General features: G+C 44.1%; 1 protein-coding gene across 4 annotated transcripts; it reads left to right on the forward strand.

Moving 5' to 3' along the window:
• The first annotated feature begins 1,165 nt into the window (after nt 1-1,165).
• On the forward strand, nt 1,166-16,334 carry LOC128791064 (histamine N-methyltransferase-like). Of its 4 annotated transcripts, none has more exons than XR_008431956.1 (8): nt 1,166-1,258; nt 4,140-4,329; nt 5,236-5,288; nt 8,595-8,702; nt 12,092-12,222; nt 12,765-12,858; nt 14,011-14,220; nt 15,105-15,189. XR_008431956.1 is itself a non-coding variant. In XM_053948413.1 (8 exons), exons 2-7 carry the CDS (start codon nt 4,193-4,195, stop codon nt 13,891-13,893), a joined length of 531 nt encoding a protein of 176 aa, XP_053804388.1. In that variant the 5' UTR covers nt 1,166-1,258; nt 4,140-4,192; the 3' UTR covers nt 13,894-13,929; nt 15,105-15,176. The 4 variants fall into 4 exon arrangements, 3 of the variants coding, with proteins under 3 accessions (XP_053804388.1, XP_053804389.1, XP_053804387.1); XM_053948413.1 differs by lacking the exon at nt 14,011-14,220 and adding an exon at nt 13,886-13,929 and having other exon boundaries at nt 15,105-15,176; XM_053948414.1 differs by lacking the exon at nt 15,105-15,189 and adding an exon at nt 13,886-13,929 and having other exon boundaries at nt 14,011-14,072.
• The last annotated feature ends 3,611 nt before the right edge of the window (nt 16,335-19,945 follow it).

Genomic DNA, 19,945 nt, shown 5'->3' on the forward strand with positions numbered 1-19,945 from the left:
GCAGTGGGTGTTGCCTTCACACACAGTCGTCGTTCTGGCTGAACAATTTTAACTGTTGATATGAAATCTTCATTTGAGTAAACTCTCAGCTAAATGTCAAACTGCAGCCATTCTCCCTGTAGCTGTGCCTTTGAAAGCATCATTATTAGTATTACTGGTATTATTTTATGTGACTTTTATCATGTGAACAGCTCATTTCTCCTTGAACAGTTCATGTCTCTATCTTATTCCAGAAGGAAAAGTTCTTCATTTAACTTAAAAAAATTCCTTCTTGCTAAACATAGAGAAACAAAGAATAATTTGAAGCACACACAGGGCAAATGTGTGGTGCCCTGAACACCAAATCACAATGGAATAGCAGACACGGGTCAATGGTTTTATCCAAACTTATGTTCCTTGGGATAAAACTGCTCCTGACAGGGCTGCAGAGGGTGCACACAACTTAGAAAATGCTTAAACTCTGGAAAGTAAGGGATAAGAAGAATATCTGGTGGCAAGAAAACCAGCTAAAAAAGCAAAATTATCTCTAATGGAAGGGTTCTATAGGCAAACTGCAAATGATGCTGCCCAGCACCCCATGCCACACACTGAGACAATTATTTCCAATTTGTCAGGAGCTGCATTTTCTATTTTCCACTGGCAGGGCTTCATTTGCCACCCCTGCTGTAATTAACACAGGGATAGAGCTCCGTGTCTGGATGTTCCCACGGCAGGGTGGCTGTGCCAGGTGTGTCCTGGGGGACAGCTGCTGGGGACCACATGGAGAGTGGACAGGGATATGGCAGGGCTGGAGCTGCCCCCTGCCTCTCCAGGCAGCTGCTGCCATGTGAGGCTCTAACTCTGCCTGCTCCTTCCTTGGGCAGCTGCTGCCATGTGAGGCTCTAACTCTGCCTGCTCCTTCCTCAGCTGCTGCCATGTGAGGCTCTAACTCTGCCTGCTCCTTCCTTGGGCAGCTGCTGCCATGTGAGGCTCTAACTCTGCCTGCTCCTTCCCAGCAGCTGCTGCCATGTGAGGCTCTAACTCTGCCTGCTCCTTCCTCAGCAGCTGCTGCCATGCCAGCTTCCAGCCCTGCCTGCTCCTTGCTCGGCAGCGAAACCTCGCCCATGTCACCGCCCCGGGGGTGGGACGGCCGGGATGGGCTGGGTGGGAGGTGCCTGGACGGGAAGGTGGCTGCACGGCAAGGTGGTTGGACTGGGAGCACATCCCAGGAGCTCAGCAGCATCGCCCCCACACCCCCGAGGGGCACAGAACAGCCCAGGTAAGCAGGGCCGCCTGGGAGGCGGCGCCGATGGAGCGGAATCCGTCCGAGCGGGATCCCGGATCGCTGGCACTCGGAGTCCTGTGCTGCTGAACCCGAACTGCCCCGATCACTTCGTTTGCTGCCTCCACGGGGAGGGTTTGAAGGGTTTTATGGCGAGTTTAAAGCAGGTTTCACTCTGCTGGCACAAAGCAGGGACGGATCAAGTAACTGCAGCATAAACAGTGTCCGCTTCCAAAACTCCTCAATCTTTCTAGGGAGCCACGGATAAGTTTCGATTATCACTGAAGGGAACATGCCCGAGTGAACATTATTACCTTACAAGTTTCTATCAGCCTAATTCAGAAAATAATCCTTTCCTTCCTTCTCTTTACTCATTTTTAAAGTTAGCTGGCCGCAATTCAAACAGAAGAAAAAAAAAATTAAATAAATGGGGCAAATTCCAACAGCCAAAAGTGTAATGAAAGAAATGAAACAAATTCCTTGAACTGCACCCAACATGAAAATGAATCTCGGCTGCTCATTAGAGACTGCTGAGGGGATGTTGGCAAATTAAATTATGGGAAGTAGAGGGAGGGACAGAAAAAAGGGTCAGTTATCTAAATCTCCTCTTGTAAACTGCAAAACTTTTTTTTTCAAGATTGAAGGTAGCAAAAATTCATTAGTGGCAAACAGCAAAGCCTCCTGATGCACTTAAAATAAAAAGCAAGGAGTCAGGCATAGCAAAGGAATGGCTAAACACAGAATACACCATTGTGTTTTCAGGGTGGGTTAGCAGTGAGTAATTCTCATCCAAGGTATATTCAGGAGTTTCCTGCCTTACTATCTCTGGAAAAATTCCCACTTGGGTTCCTCAGGTTAATTCAGATGTTGTTGAGTGTTTGAGTGCTGCTCATCTGGGTCAAGGAGGGGTTGTCAGTCAGAGGCTGACAAAGTTTTTTAAAGCTCGCCCATTTACCTGTTACCAGTGTTGTACCAGCTTGTTTTTCATTAGTGCTCTTTAAAATTCTCAGTTTTGCTATTTTTTCACTTGAAAGTATCCTTGCTCTCTGAGAAGGAGGGGAGCAGGGAGTGTACCAAAGCCAGTCTGCCTTGGAGGCACTATGGGTAGAAAATCAACCTTGGGACCTGCTCCAGAGGTCACCACTGGTCTTTGGGACTGCCACAAGGAGAGCAATTATCAGGCATTGCTAATTGATTATGAATTCTCAGCCATTGCCAAGGGCTCTGGTAGCAGCACTCACTTGAGGAGGTGAATTGTCACCAAGCTTCACCATGCCCCTTCCTGCAGGAGCTTTTGGGATGTGAGGAGATTTGGCTCATGGTCTGCAAAACCAAAACGTGTCACGACTTGGATGTTAACCTTTGTCACAGGCAGGGAAGGAAAATGGGCAAAGCCAAGCAGCTGATGTTGTCATTGGAAAGGGGGCAGGAGAGAGATCTGGGCCCCTGCTCAGCATGACAGCTGTCCCCAGAAATAGTTCCTAGAAATAGTCCTCCCTGCAGCAGAAAGAGAATAGGATGATGGTCAGGCAATGTGGATCTATCAGGAAGAAATTGTTCCAAGCCCATCTTTCTGTGGGTGTTCAGGGGAGAAGGAGATGGCACCATTGTGTATGACATTCTCATAAAGAAGTGAGGAAGATGTGGCCTTGATGAGACAGGTATTGGGTGGGTGGAAAACTGGTTGCACAGTCAGAAAATTTGTCAGAAGTTCACTGCCAGAAAGGGAGGCAATGGCAAATATGGACCTGAGCCGGTTGCTTTTGTTTCTGTTTATGGTTTGAAGGAGGGACGAGATTATTTGTGTTATTTGATGTGCAGCTGGGAGGGACTAAAGCACAACAGAGGCCAGATTAATAATTCAAAGGGACCAGAGGAGCAGTCTGGGAAAAGCCCATGATTTGAATTCCAGTCATGCTGGTGAGTGAAGGTAGCGGGTGCAGGGTCTCAGTGGAGCCAGGGAAATCATCCTGGCTGTGCTGGGAGCCAGGAAAAGCAATGGCTAGGAGGGTTTTGTGCTGCACTTCAGCACCAATGGGGTTTGGCTGGAGACAGTCCAAAGGGAACTGTAAAAATAGTGCCTGGGATGTAACCTCTGCAGGAAAGCCAGAGGGGATGGTAAGAGACACCAAGGAAATGTAGTGTGTCCTTCAACATGGGGCCCCTGAGGAGGGAGAGGGTTCCCCTTTCTCCTTGCCAGGTAGGACAAGATGTGATGAACTTAAACTGCAGTTTAAGAGAGGATAAAGACATTTTTGTGCACTTTTTAAGGTACAGTCTGACACTTCCCTGGTAGAACACTTTGCCTTCCCCACTCCCGATTGCCTGTAAGCCTGGTTTAGCACAACATCTATTCCAGTAACTCACATGGCTTTGGTGAATTAGCTACTTAACCCATGGGAATTGTACCATTATCTTCAGAAGAACTAGAAAAATAAAGTGCATTTATAAGGTTTTTATTGTTTTCACCCCACCATCAGTATTCCATTTAAGAACATCAAAAGATTAAAAAAACAGAGACATCTGCCAGCGTCTCTGGAGATGAGTGTTGCACTTTCTTCTAATCCAGACCCAGCCTTTGGAGCCTCTCCATGCCTTCACAAAACAGAGGACTTTTTTTTTTTTTTTTTTTGTATTTAAGAACCATCTAAAGACCCTTTTACTGTGTTTAAACAGAGACCTGTGTCAGCACAGTTAAAAAATGCTGGCAACTTGCTCTGCACAGATTAAAGATGATAAATTACCCTTTGCTGCTTGGATTCCATTTACAGTTTCTATTGCAAGGTTGTGTAACACTCCGAGGCAGCAGCAGGGACGTGGAGCAAAGTCCGGGTGCAGGCTGGACTTTCCCCTCCAGCACTTTTCATTCCTCCTCTAGCCCTGAGAGAAGAGCTGCAGGGAGCAGCCTGTATCCTCCTGCACCCTCCCAGCATGGCTTCACCCATGAGGAGCTTGCTCACTGATCTTGACAGATACGTCCAGTCATTCCGCCTCTTCCTGGAGAGGTCCACCGAGCACCAGAGCATGCAGGAGTTCGTGGAGAGGCGGCTGCCGGACGTGATAGCGAGGTAACACCGAGGTGGCCACCCTGGGCTGAGGGACAGCCAGGGCCACGGTCCCACGGGTGTGCTGGCCTCGGGAGGCTGCCTGGGAGAGGCACATTGCTGTTCCCTGCCCTGTCTGTTGGCCTCTGATAGGGCTTGGCTGGAGATTTGCACACACTGCTCTGGATGGCGGCTCTCCGGGATGGAGGCTGCCTAGCCAGGAGGAGATAAGGCTGCATTGTTTCCTTGCACAGCTGGCCCTGAATCAGCTCTGAAATGCTGTAACAGATACTACATTCTAGCATCAAACTTGATTGAAAGCAGCTTTTTAAAAGTGAGGTTTTCAGGTAATATTTAGGGTTTCTCGAGGATGGCTGGATCATGCTCCTGCTTTGCCTGCCAGTGTGTGTCCTTTGCTGGACCCCTCACTTTGCAGGCTGGCTTGGGAGCAGGCAGCCAGCCTCAAATCCTGGCTCTGGGGAGGCTCTTCTCAGGGCTTCATGGCTCTGCCAAAGCTTCACTCAGGAATTTTAGGAGCATTACACTCTCCCTTTGTCCTCCCCATTTTGCATAATGCAAAACTTCTACAAATAATTTTTTAGCTGCTGGTCCAGACCCAGAGGACTCTCTGTTCCTCAGAGCACAGACAGAGAAGGTGTGTACTTGCTTCTGCTTGTATTGCCTCATAATAAAAGCAAAATACCTTCTCTATAAATTGCCAAAATAATTGGAAATCATGAATGTCCAAAGGGGAAGAGTTCTGAATCTGATCCCTCCTGCCCACTCGTAGGTGTGCCTGTGTACACACACATTACATTTGGGTTTTGCCCCGCAAATTTTAGTCTTAATGGGATCTCCAGTGTCTCACATCATGCATGGAACCCTCTCTACTGGGCAGCTCTCCTAAAATGTATAAATTATGTCTTTCAGTATTGGAAATGGGAAGTCTGCAATCAATGTTCTAAGCGTTGGTGGTGGAGCAGGTATGTATGTATTTCAATACTGATATGTTTTTTCCTTTTTTAAAGAATAGGGGACTAAAAATTGCAAAAGGAGTAGAATGGGAAATAAGTCTTTCCTTGATAAGTCAGCTCCAGGGGACAGGTGGTGTTAATTGGTGTGTGACCACATCATCTGAAAACAGCTTGTGCCTCCCCACTCTGATTCCTCTATGTCCTCCACAAAAACCTCTCCTTCTACACCATCATTCCTCAAAGGCAGAGAGAAACTTTAACTGCTCATAGGGCTTCATACAAAAACAAAACAAGACAAAACAAAACAAAAGCAGCAAAAAACACATCCAAACCCCAAACAAAATAATGTCTTAGATTTCTCAGAATATTGCATTTTTACCTGCATTACAGTATTTATCGAGGTGCTAACTCCCATCACTGCTGTGTAAGAGCCATGGCTGAGCTCTGCTTTGGCTGTGTTTGCTGACCACCATCAGTGTACAAGCTCCTCCTGGAGCTACTGACTCCCAAAACACTGGAGCTGAGCATAAGCTCCAGAAGAAATCCAGAAGAAATCACAAATAAGAAGTCTTTTATCTGACATTCACTGAGTGGAAAAACTATACCAGTAAGATCAAGTGGATTATTTTCATTAAATTCTTGCTGAAGTGCCCCCATAATTAAAACCTATGTTTCCTTCTCTGACCATTAAGTCACCACACTTAAATTTTATATGAACAGTTAATCTAGTTTAAATTCTGTAGTCATACCATCACCAAAGACTAAGCTCAGTTTTGTCAGTCTCTCCTCCATAAAGTAATTGTGTGTTAATGGTTGGCATTAGCTATAAAGCAGACAGTGTGACAGAGCAGGAACATTGCTCTCCAAAGGAAACTGTTCTTCGGAAAGAAGGAAGGAAGGAAAGAAAGGAAGAAAGGAAAGGAAGGATGTTTTTAACAGGAACACTTTACATAGTGTGGTACTTCACTCCCTGGCCAGAGACAGTCCAGCTTGCCATTAATCAATACATCACTTTGTGATGTCAAAATCCCCAAATCACCCAACCCCATCTGCTCACGGGTTGGTTCTCACCACGGGCCGTTGTGAGGCCGGGAGGGAGCCGATCCCCACATCCCTCCAGCTGATCCTGGCTGCTGTGGGAGGGCAGTGATGGAGCTGCAGCCCCGACCCCACCCGCCCCTGCGCTTCGCAGGGAGGAGGCACGGAAGGAAAGCGTTTCCTCTCCGCTTTTGCACCTCGGGAGACAAGAACCCATTAACGGCAGCATCCCATCCCATTACATCCCATCCCATCCCATTAGACCCGCCCGAGCACCGCGCCTGCCTCCGCCGCTGCCTTATTAAGTTCACACTCCGGCGCGCCGCACTCTGTACCTTTAAAAACCATAAAAGTCATCAGCGCTGCTAGAAAGTAGCAACTGGGCTATAAACAATCCCGTTACGTAAAATGTTTAATTAGAAACTTAATGGCGAACATAGTGGTAGCCTTTAAAAGGTAATTGTGTTGGAGAGTTTAAATAATTCGGATAGCCTAATTGCCAAATTGTTGATAATGCAAGCTGCCACCGATCTGAGTGTAAAATGCCTCGGGACACTTGTTTGCATATAAAAGAGCTAAGTGAAGTAATTTAAAGCTGTGGATTAAATTATGAATCAAGGGGGTGGGTTTTTTGGTTAAAAACAGTACAAGGGTGATTTGGCCACACAAGAGCGGAAGGGAATATTTTAACCTATTTGCATATGAAAATACAAAATTCGATTTTTTTTTATTTTTTAAATCAGGACATGCGCAGCCTTTTCAAAGGACTAATCATGTTATGGAAAGTTGGTAAAACAACCAAAAATCAAACTATTGCAGTAGTTCATTACAAATTCTGTGCTCTCAAATTTCAATGGCAGACTACAGAGTACAGCAATAGCAAAGCTGCAGCTCTTTCTGCTGCCTCAGAAATTCAATTTCCCTCCCTCAAAGAACGTGCTTCCAGAGGTGCCATGTGAATGTTGGTGTTGCTGGTTGCTTTAAGACATGTAAGTCTGAGAAAATGCAACTAATGAACTATTTAGTTCCCAGTGTTTTCCTTTTGTTCCTCAAATATTCTGCACGATGGAGCCAGTGCTGAAGTGGTGGGAATCCAGGGCACTGAAAATGATGAGGGTGGGCAGAGGCTGTGCAGCTCCTCCTTCCACAGCCCCTCAGCAAGGGCCTGTCTGGCCATCAGGGTGGTCTTCCAGTATGTCCAAAAGTTTGTTCATTTGTAGGGAATTTTATAACGTGGAGTTTTGTGTGAGCACGAGAAATCTTCCGGGACAAAGCTCAATATTTACTTGTAACAGGACCCCTGGATCTATTATTCACTGTAGTTACCCTCTGTTTCACTCTTTCTTACCTTAATTTATTCTGCTGTTATTTTTTCCACCTAAAATCTATCCAAGCACAATAAGCAGAGGTTGGAGAAAGTTGAGCAAGCCAGCAGGATATTGTCCCTGGACCCATGCCTCGGTCAGAAATATCATCCCCCTGAGTTTCCTACACTGCAGATGGGGTGAGATGGCTGAGAATGATGGAGCTATTTTTAAATTTTGAAATCTTGGATCTACCAGTACATCCATCAATAAAATAATTACAGCTGGCCTGAGCAGTGTTTAGAGAGAACTCTTCCTCAACAAAAACATGAAATACAGGAATCTCTGGGGTATTCTGTAAACAAGGGTTAGCTAAACACAAATGTGCTCTATTCATCATTCTTTTGGGAAGAGTCACAGGACACTAAAGACAAACAGATATGAGTATTGTCTCTGATTCCAGTGTAAACACATATTCCCTTTCCCTCTCCCACATGACCTTGTAACCAGTGAGGTGCCTGGCTAAAAATACTCCTACTGAATCCTGAGAAGTCCTGCCAAGTTTGCTGGTGACTTGGAACCATCAGAACTGGCACCATGAGAGTCGTGTAGGATCTGCCCCTCGAGCTTAGACCATGTCCAGAAAAAGAGAGGTCAAGTATAACTGGGTCAGGTTTTCCCTTTGCCCTGGTGGTGCCAGTCAGAGGGGAGCAATTAAGAAAGTGGGACTGATATTTACATTTTTCTCAAATCCTAGAGCTCAATCTTCAGTTACAACCTAACTGAGAATACACAGCAGCTGCTTGGAGCTGTGTGGTGCATCTGTACATAAATGGCACAAATCAATCTGCCAAGCTGGGGGTGTGATGGTGGTGGAGATTTCCTTTGCCTGAGCTTTGTTTTCATTCTCTGTTTTGTGTCCTTTGCCTGAGCTTTGTTTTCATTCTCTGTTTTGTGTCTCCTGCTTCTTTAGGTGAGATGGACTTGCAGATCCTCTCAAAAATACGAGCCAGATATCCTGGGGTCACCATCAACAACGATGTGATAGAGCCAAGTGCTGACCAAATCTCCAAGTACAAAGGTATTTTACATTAAATAAATTACATTTACTTTAGTTATTTTACATGCATTAAAAAGTGTTGAAAGGTGGATGACCCTATGTTCAAATGCCTTCTTATCAGAACTGTCTCTTAAAAGTTAAAAAATTCAAAGCTTCATGCTTTTTTTGCCATCATTGCTTCTCAACAATTGTTCACTCTCATTAAAATCTTAGTCTCTCACACTGCAAAGAACTCTGCATGGCAAATGCTTGCCTAAACAAACTTTAAAAGCTAAACAAGTTGGGAAGTGATGAGTGATTGTATGGCAATGGAGTGAAATCCCAGCATTTCAGAAAGTTTTTCCACTTCAACTTGTGTTGAATCAGGATCTCTCCTCAGCATCAAAGGGAAAATTTTAGTGTCTCATGGTAATTCTCTCACATCTTAAAAATCGTTTCCAACAAATACCTAAACCTCACAGTGGGGCACTAAATTAGTAACCAGGCTTTGAATTAGAAAACACAGAAAGGAAAGCAGGAGTGATAGGAAAGACTTTTGCCGTGTGCTCTGGGGCTCAGAGCTTCTTTCTTTCCCCCAGCCCAAAGGTCTAAGCAGCATTCATGAAGGAAAATGGAACATTTTCTGAGGAGGACTGAGTGTTAACGAGGGTACTTTGATCAAACTGCCCAACAGCAGGGTTTGATTACCACTGGGTTAGAGCCTACCAGGATTCACCTCCAGGTGATCCTGGTGTTGAGGGAGGTGACACCAGCCCTGAGCAGAGCACACCTGGCTGGAGAGCCATCCTGAATGGATGTGACAGCAAGGAATGAACCTCATCAGCTGAGTCTCTTGCTGGAAACGCTCCAAACCATAGTAAATACCAGGCTGTAAAACCACACTGTAAATCTCCAATCTTGCTCTTGCTTAGGTCCTTAAAAATGAAGCATTCCCAGTGTGAATCGGCTTGTGGAAGTCAAACGGGAAAAAAAAAAAAAAAAAAAAAAAAAAGGCAGTGAGGTAGCTCAGAATCACTGGAAGCACCAAAGGCTCCCAAGACAAACCTGATTTTTTTTGTATCTTTCTCAGTTTAACACAGACTTGATGTTTTAAAAGATGCCTTGTGCAGAATCCCTGGTGCTCTTATGTTGCTGCAGACTGAAATGGTGAAGGGTGGGCAACAGAGCATCTTCTCTGTTTGTAAGACAGTTTGTACACTTGAACAAAGAATTTCTATCCTGTCTGGGCTACACTGGACTGGATTTGCTCTGAATCTTCCCAGTGGTCTCACCATCTAGCACCAATTAACTGGCAGTCCTATCCTACTTCAGTGAGTTTCTTTCCAGAAGAAAGTTAAAGAAAATATAAAATGTTGTCCTTATTTTAAGTTTTATGCTAAACTAGAAATTAAATATTCATCTGGATTTCTTTCTTTAAACTCTCTTATTTGGTAATTAATCATGTCCCCATTAGCTACCATTAATTAGGTTTCTGAGGCCTAAGATTTTCTGTGGAGAATTAGAAACATTATCTGCACCTCTGAGGATTCAGTAGTTATGTTTTCTGCCTCACCAAATGCTTTCTCCATGGGAAGGAGAAGCCAAGCTCACGAGAGACACTCCTTACTGGGATGTGCAGTGATGACAAACTCAGGTTTCTCTTGTGATGGAGGCTTTCCTCAAAGCCTCATGGGCAGGCTGTGCCTTTCCTTCACTCCTGGTGGAGTCCCTTGGTGGCCATGGTTGGAGTGCTGGTGGCCCCACAAGAGGGCTGCATCAGCAGTGCACAGCTGCAGGCAGCCCAGTTTTGATGGCACCCATCAGGTACACAACCAGCTTCTGACTGGGAAAAAATCTGGGATGAACCCAGGGGAAAAGGTAGGAAAACTTTTCATAATGGATGGAGATGAATATTTAGGCAGAAATTTACCATAATCCCATAATGAATTTGCACTTCCTAGAATCTGGACTTTAAAGCCCAGCCTGGAAAGCAATTCCGTTTTGACAGACCAACAATTAAACTGAACCAGATTGCCCCAGATTATTGGTGAGGGGATAAGAGCTGCTTCTGAGTTTGGAACAGCAAATTAAATCTGATCTGCTAGTGCTGGGGCCAGTGGCTGATAAATGGAAGCTAACAGAGTCACAGTGGCAGCAGCTGAAAGGGGTGGCCCATTCCCAGCCACAGAAGAGAGGAGACAAGCACTGAAGGAGAATTTCTCATCTGCCTGATGGGGACGTGTCCAGTCAGAGCCCAGAAGGAGGAACATTGTTGTTAGTGGTGTAAAGGCACTGGTCTTAGCCAGCTGTGCTGTTCTGAACATGTGCCCTGTAGCTAAGGCTCAGCCTCCTTTGGGCCATGTAAGTTGTGAATTGATGCTGACTCCAGTGCAGCACAGGAACTGAACCAGGGCTTGCTTTGTCCTGGAGCAATCCTGAGCGCCAGGCAGCACCGCAGCGCGATGAGCTCCATACGCCAGCAGATGGACATTACTGTTCCCTGCATTCTGAAATTATCTCTCAGTTTTGCTCCCATAAAAACAGAGTTGATGCAGCAATGAGCCAGGTCCTCAGTGTAACTTATTCCTTGAATCCATTTCTCCAGATTTCTGTTTTCCTCAGTTGCTGATGTGCATTGTATTGAGGTCTGAAGACACTCCATGTGTCACTCCTTAAAGCTCTTTGCTTTCAAACACTGTCATCCCTTTTGCCTGAAGCAGTTGGTCAGAACTGTGGGCTTCTAAAAAATTGTTTCAACACAGAAGCCACTGAATGTGAAGCCACAAAATCAAGAAGGGCCCTTGATTTTGGGACAAAGCTCTTTCCCTCTCCTACCATCCTAGTTACACAAATTTAGAAGAATACATTTGCTTTTTCTGCCCTTCTCAACCTTTTAATTGTGCTTCTCTTCTCAAAAAAAAAACCTGCTTTGATCCACCCTTGAGCACCTTTTTTTTATTTGGGGAAAATCCTCCACCGTGGCCTCATTCCTGCTCTGCCATGTGGGTTTTGTGTGGCACATAAGTGCTGGGGCCATCAGTCCTGCTATTCACCATGAAACGTGCTGCTCATGGCCTCATAACAATCTGTCCCAGTCAACATCTTAATTCAGCTTGAGCCAGTCATGGGGAAGAAATTACTTTTTTTTTTTTTTTTTTTTTTTTTTTTTTTAGCTCAGGTAAACACCAGAGGAGCCCAAATAAAGGAGCAAAGGGAAAAGTAACAGAGTCTCTTAAGATTTTGTCCTATAAAGCCTCTACAGCCTTCTCCTCACATATGGGCTCAAGGTTTAAGATATTCCACTGTTGTGTTAAACTGGTACCAAAACTCTCTACCTAAAGAGGGCTTTTGGATGTATTAAAGCTCTGAGTGGAAATCAGCCCCATATTTGCAATTGAGATAACTCTGTCCTGCCTTCTCCTCTATTTCAGAGCGTGTGGCTCAGGCATCAAACCTCGAGAACATAAAGTTTACCTGGCACAAGGAGACAGCTAATGAATATGAAAGTCGAATGAATGCAGAAAAGAAGACTAAAAAATGGGACTTCATTCACATGATCCAGGTAAGAGTCTCTGCAAAGTAAATGCTGCCAAAGACTCAGTTGTTAAGAGTATGCACAAAGTATGTGACCTCATTATCCACTCTTAGGGGAAGAAAGGTGAGTTTACTTCCCAGTAATTTGAAGTGCTTTAGCATAAATGAACTGCAAAAATGAAAAGCAGCTTTGAGCACAGTAGTCCTATTAACCAGGCTGTGGGTGGCAGTCAACTAAGAATACATTTTAGCTAGTGTCTTCAAAAGCTCCTTGTCCTCTCCATGAAATTGCCTTTGTATTTCCAAGTTCACCGAAGCCTTCACTGAAGAAAGGCAAATCTCTTCATCTCAGGCTGATGAATAACATGAGCTCAGACCTGGCAGTGCCAGAGAGCAGGCAGGGCATGACAGCCCTGAGCCTGCAGTGGGAGCCCACTGCCCACACCTTCCTAACTTGCCTCGTTGTCCCTGCTTTTCTGTCAGGATTGCCCCCATTTGGTTCCTTTTAACAGTGTTATAACAGTCACCAGGGTGGCACTGTATGTCTCTAAGCATCTCTGCTTTTTCCAGATGCTCTACTATGTGAAAGATATCCCAGCAACTCTCCGGTATTTCCACAGCCTCCTGGAATCGCAGGCGAAGCTCCTGGTTATCCTGGTGTCAGGTGAGAGCTGCTCCATCAGCACTGCTCACTCAGGAAAGGGCTCTGAGGACTTTTGGGGCTCCTGTGTGTAGCACAGGCCACAGAGGTGAGCAGACATCCCCTGAAACCTGCCCACTGTCTGTGTCTGCGTGAGGATTTATGAGCCAAAAGCCCGTATCACGGGCACAAAACAGCTTTCACTGCCCTTCCCCATCCTGCAGCCTGTCCAGTGATGGATGGCAGCAGAGACCCTGCAGCAGGAGAGGCTCCACCTGCAGCTCTCACTCACAGGAGCCCCTTCAGCCTCTGCTGTGTGCTGGAAAAGGCTTTCCAGGCTGGGCACTGCATTTTCTCTCTCCCAGAGACTTGTGGCATTAAGCAAATGGCTACGGGGGGCTCGGAAGTGCCATACAGCAGGTGTTGGAGCACATATGGTTCATTTTCTTTTCAAACTGCCCATTTCCTTAATATCATCATTTTGGGTACAAAACAGCATTTTCAGGCTGTGTTAGATCTCACAGAGATGCTCTGTGGTCAATCCAGCAGGAAAATGTTGGAGCAGAGTAAATGCTCTCTCCTTGTCCACTTTTAATACTGTGGGCAAGGTATGCCAGAGACAGTGCAGTGGTGGAGTCTAATTTGACTCTAGAAAGTCTTTCATTTGCCTCAAAAGCTATGGAAATTTCAGCTGTGTAAACAGTCACATCTAGCAACTCTGAAAGCTATGTTAAGCATTATTTGTTCAGAGTTTTAAGCTTAATTTCTCATTGAATTTGGCCACCTCTGCAAATGTGATGAAGTTCCTTTTATTTTGTTCATGAAGGATCCACTATGAAGTGACACTTCTGACCTGAATTTATTCAACTACTTTTTTCCCCCTTTTTTTTTTTTTTTTTGTTTGAAGTGTTTTCAAGCAGTTTACAGCAAGAAGTCTGTATTTGGAATGATTTTAAAAAACCTGTTCATGTTCTTTGGCTGAATGAGAATAGATTGTAGTATCAGACTATTGCTGATTACCTGCATATAGTTAATTGAAACTCTTTTCCAGTTGCTTAACCTGTCCCTTTGGATATTCCTAAAATGTGAATGCAGGTAAGAATGTGTGCCTATTCAAAATTAAAATGATTAAAGTTCTGAGTTCATGAAAAGTATTTGAAGTCCTCTCTGGGCCAGATGACTGTTTTCTGATGGAGCAGAAATTGCTGGGGGCGACAAAAAAGTGGGAGAGAGGAGCAGGACTCAGAACAGCAGAGAGGAAAAGAAGGGGAAAACCTTGAGGAAAACAAGAGAATAGAGAAGGGAAGGAAGAAGTGCCATGAAAATGAGCGCTGAAGCAAAAGGAGTTACTGAAAGATCATCAGAGCAAAGCTCATGTCACGAAAGGTAATGTCATCCCCAACACAATCAGGGTGTGTTAATTAAAAGGCAGCCTGGGAGCAGGGTTGGTAGCACTGGCTGGGGTCAGTCGCTGGTCTCTCCTGCTCCGGGAGAGCAGGATGTGCAGGGGCTGTGGATCTGCTGCCACCGCCTTGCAAACAAAAGCAGAGCCATATGCTGAGCCTTCCGAGAGCCATTACAATAACAGGTAGGGGATAATTGCTCGGCTCCGAGATGGCACTGAGTCACACAACACTGACACCAGCACATTTCCTGCAATTAGTGCTCTGCATTCAGTTTCTACCAGGTGAAAGAAAATATCCTCGTCTCTCTTCCAAACTGTTTATTTGACTATAAATAACTGTTTGCAGATAAAGCAATTGCAAAACCGCGAGTAACTGGTTTTAGTACCTAGGGGGAATTATTGTTGTAACTTTCAAGAGCTGCTCATTAGGCTCGAAATTATTTTCATCCTGTCCAGTCATTCTGAGCAATCCTTCTAAAAATGATTTACAGTAGAAATACCAAATCAGAGATCCAGGCTGGGGGAAAAGAAAGGTGTGAAGATGTATGTGGGGACTTTTCAACTTGCCCAGCTGGTTTGCTTTATAAAATGTCTCTTGAGCAGAGGTACACAAGTGTGAGCTGCTCTGGCCTCAGCTGGAGGTCAAGGAGGGGTGCTGGGGCTCCAGGGTAGGTGCCCACCCACTCCTGCAGCCCCCAAACCTGCAGGGAGGCAGCCAGCTCCACCGTGCCCCAGGACACATCCCAGCTCTGGAAAGATCCCACTTGCAATGATGACAACTGCTAAAAAACCCAGACAATCAAAACTGCTTTCAAATAGTGTTCTTCCTTAACTCTGAGTGTCTTTCTGGTGGTTTATCTCTTAGGAAAGAGTGGCTGGGAAACGCTGTGGAAGAAGTATGGGCCTTCCTTCCCTTTGGAAGATCTTTGCTCGTATGTTTCCTCTGCTGATTTGCCGAGGATGCTGGATTCAGCTGGGATGAAGTACCAGCTCTACGAGCTCCCATCCCACATGGACATAACGAGCTGCTTTGTTGAAGGGGACAAAGATGGGGAGCTCTTGCTGGATTTCCTGACAGAAACACTTGACTTTGCTAAAACTGCCCCTCCTGAACTAAAGCATCAGGTAGTGGAGGAGTTAAGAAAGCCTGGGTGCAGTGAAATCAGAGATGGGAAGGTGTTTTTCAATAACAACCTGGGTGTAATAGTGATTGAGCCATGAGTTAACCTCTTCTTCTTAACCAAAGCAAAGAGATACAAACTCTTAACAGCTGAAATGCATTTTTTCATCTTTTATAAATGGCTTAATTTACTTTAGCACTGATAATAATTTTTGGAGCTTGTCAAGAAATCAGTATTAACATCTGTTTTTATAAGTGAGCTTTAATACTTGATTAATTCTACACTAATCTATGAATGTGTAACTCACTAGGCAGTAAATTGTGCTTTATCATACAGATGTTGTATAATCAGCTATAACTCAGACCATCCACTCAGGCACTGCAGAAACCTAACCATTTCCTAAGGAACAATCCAGAACTACATGTGCTTCCACCATCTTCATTTAAAAACTCTCTACAGACTAAACAAGCTAGTTGCAATTTCTTGGTGCAGCTGGCAGGAGTGCAGGCTCTGAATGACCAACCATTGGGTGGATCTTTGATGGGATTTCTTGAGCTTGTGGCTTCAGGATCTCATACCTGCAGCTACTGTGAAGGTGGCCTCACACCTGCATGTTCAATGGCTGCCTGCTCCTGCCTCTGCAGGCATCTCCATTTAATGGCACTGCTTCCCCTTTCTGTATTTTTACTGTATGATGTGTCTGCAGAACAAATTGTGTGCCAAATCCATAGTGGCACTACAGGAGGGAAGCAAGGGAAGATGGTTGTGGCACAGGGTTGGTAAGAAATGCCCCGGAGAGGTGGATTGCAGTGGTGAGCTCTGATGCAAAGTCTTTGTTAGGAATCAGCTGCTGCAGTCACATAGAGCTTTTTTTTGTGTTTTTAATTAACCACACAATGCTTCTGGTCCCAGCCTTCCCCTAGCCTGTGAGCTTTGTAATAAGGAAAACGTAAAAATAAACTCTGATACCAAAATGACTGGTTCCAGCAGCATTTTTTTTTTCATTTTCAATGGCATTGTGTCTATTCACTATACAAGGTATTCAGCAAGAAGGGGTTTCACCTCCTCAGCCTCTTCTCCATGTGAAGCTGTTGTGGTTGATGCATTTGTTTTGCTAAATGATTTTATAGTTTTCAGAACTGTTTTCTCTCTACAAGGCACAATACATGGTGGGATACAATAGAGTTGCTTGAATGGATTTAACAGCCTGAATACTCGATTTATCCCCTGAGACAGGTGTGATTTCTGCCATTGAAATAATTTGATTCAGTGTTGAAATGGTTTGCTTTAGGTAATACTTTAGCTGCAAGGAATTATGTTTTATTTTTGCACACACATTTCTGATACAATATAGATTGTTAATCATTTGAAGTGGTTTCAAGAGATCATATTTGGCGTAATAGCTGTTTATATTTATTTTAGGGCAAGTTATTTGAAACACAGATTTCTCCTGGTGCTCAAATGTTAATTGTGGTGGATTTTAGAATATTTCCATGATAATCCTCTGCTGGACAGAACAAAATCTATTACCACTTTACCCAGTTCTGTGTACAGGCTCCTGCATTAGAAGACCTCAGTATATCTGTGAGCTGCTGTGGTCACATGCCAGAGCAGGAATGAAAGAAAATCTCCCATTAGAACAGATTGCTGCACACATTTCTAATGGCAAACAAATTAAAGTTACATTTATTTTCGTGGCTCTTTTGGGCTGTCAGTGACCTTTTCTAAATGGTGCTTGCAAAGCAGGTGACTGCTGAGTATTGCCACATCAACCCTGTCAGGGGTGAGATATCTCAGGGAGCCACAGAAATGCCAGAACAAAACCAAAAAAAACCACTAATCCAGCAACAAAACCCAGCAATAAGATGCCCTTGAAGATCCTGCTGTTTTATTGTTTATCAGACTTTAAAAAAAGACCCCAAAAACAACAAAATGAGAAAAAGGGGTTTTAGCAGTTTTGGAGGAGGCTTGGTCTGAAAATGTGGGAGAGAGCTGGAAAGATGAGAAGCAGCAGAGCTGGTCTGGAGAGTACAGAGGAGGATTTGACCACGCACACACACACAAATATTCAGTATGAATGCACGGAGAGGTTCTTCCCCTGTTTTGCTTCTGAGGAGAATTTCATTAAAAACTGGGAGGGGGGAAAGTACAGTAAACTCCATTTTGTATCTTGCAACAGCTTGTGTTAAGGGACTGGGGGAAAACTGAATCAGCAGAGCACCCTTAAGGGGTAAATTAGTTTTAATTTTAAACTTGTAACAGATTCACACATTTTCAAGAAGCAAGTACTTTAAGTGTTATTTAGAAGGAAATGAGTGTGGGGAAGCACAATTTTATGCTCATTTTACCATAAAAACCAAACTACATTTTGTAAATCTCTCAAACAACTTCCTAAGAGAGTGGAGAACCACATTTTCATGCGAGAATCACCCTAAATTGTACAGTGAGACGCTGCTGTTCCACAGCAGGGTTGGGAAGTGCAGTTTGTCCATGGACTGGCATTCACACAGCAGTCTGTGCCAGGGCCTCATCACCCTTAGGAATTTCTTCCTCATCTCTAATCTAAACCTGCCCTCTGTCAGTTTAAAGCCATTCCCTTTATGCTCTCACTAAAAACCTTGTAAAAAGGTCAAACCCCAATTCCATATTTTCCTGGCTTTCATCCCTAAAAAATTAATTTATAGGCTTTCTACAGAGGTTCATTGAGAGCAATGGTATTAAACCAGCACAATACTGATGGGATCACGTTTGGCTTCAGGATACCTGTATTAAAAATATACCAGAAATGATCCTGAAAGCACTTCATGCATTGGTGTCCCTTTCTGGCTAAATATATGTTTTAGATATGAAATGTGACCCTGGGTAAATGCAATCCTTAATATTGCATCTCCATGTTTTTCTCAAAGATGATGCTGAGCAGTGCTTGTTTTTAAATTGGGAGACTTTCCTTTTTCTTTTAATTTCATGAGCACATAAAGCTAGAATATACAGATTCTAATGCAGGTACAGGAGAAAAAAGCTGGAAGGAGGGAGGGAGGAGGAGGAAGAGGAGGGAGTCTTTTGAAACAACAGGCAAACACCTGGGCCTGTGTCCCTCTGATAAGTAAAGGAGAGCCTGTGGCTCTGGTGCTGTGGCAGGTGATTATTTCCCAAAGGAATTCCCGTGGGAGGTTTGCTGTGCAGGGAAGGAATAGCCCGATGTCCATGAGTGAGACACGGCTTTGGAGCGATGCCTGAAAGGCTGGGGGGGAACCACAACGTGGGAGGAAAAGGCTGACCCCCTCCAAAGAGCCCAGGCTTCATGCACGTGTCCCTCCACACCAAACACATCTGCCCAAGCAGCTTCAGGGCTGTTACTTTAAATCATACATAGCAAAATATTCTCACTGCTCCGTTAATTACTACAGCAAATTGAACAAATGCGCTCACAGCTCGGCTGCTGTCACCACTCCTGCATTGGGGTAATTCATGCTTGCAGCCCATGATAGGATTTTTAATGTCATTACACAGTAGGGCAAAGTCTTCATTTTTAATAAAAATACAAATGCTAAAATGAAACGGATTAATATCTAATTTTACATCTTCATTTACATGATGTGCAAAATTATCTTAAATATTTGTTATGGATGGAATGGCTTTCCACCAATTTAGTTTTTTTTTTTTTTTCATACTGGAGAATGTTAACAGAAATTGTAGCATAAATCATTGCCTTGTAGAGTACCAGAAGGTGCATATAAAAACCCATATCTTTACTGCACATATTTCCCATTAACCATAATCTATTAGTAATTGAAGTTCATTACAAATTCTTGTAGACTTTATTGCTATCATGCTGCATGACATAGTGAACCTGGCTTGCATAACAAGAAGTCCTTGCTGGGAAATATCCTATTAACAATGACAGTGCATTTGTCATTGTGATAATAAATCCAAAGCTGCCTGTAGATTATAAATTATTGCGGCGCCATTTCCACTGCTGTAGTTTAAAAGTTTTGTCAGCACTTCCATTTTTCCCCCTCTTTATGGGCAGTTATAACTTGACCATAAGAATCTGCAGTGAGCTGAATGCCATCTTACAAGGTCTCACTCTCAGAGTGTGTTTCTTCCCCCAGTGAGATTCATATTTCATCCATATGAAAACCTTTGAGGCAGAAGCTGTGTTTGTGACAGATTTTTAGGTTCTGCATTTGCACAGATTTTAATTGGAAAGCCCAGGCCATTTGACAAGTAATTTGTCCATGATATTTCTAAAGATTGTGGTAAAATTAAAAAAATTCAGCAAGACAAAAAGATGGGAGCTCGGCTGAGCTGAGTGTTCGCTGGTTCAGCACCTGAAAGAGCTTCTGTCCTTATCTCCAGGTGCCAGAGACTTTGGGGAGCCATTGGGTAAACCCTGCTTCTCTTCAAAGGAGAAACTGGAGAGAAATGATTCTCCCCATAGACCTCACAAAGGTGTTTTGAGGATTAATTACTAACGCAGAAATCCAGGCATGCACTCAAGTCATCCTTCATCATGTCTGCGCAATTCTTTCAGCTCTGTGTAGGTTTTAAGTGTTATTAAAAGAAAATTGCTATAGAGTTGAAC

The sequence above is a fragment of the Vidua chalybeata genome, chromosome 7 (assembly GCF_026979565.1).
Source record: "Vidua chalybeata isolate OUT-0048 chromosome 7, bVidCha1 merged haplotype, whole genome shotgun sequence".
Classification (NCBI taxonomy): Eukaryota; Metazoa; Chordata; class Aves; order Passeriformes; family Viduidae; genus Vidua; species Vidua chalybeata.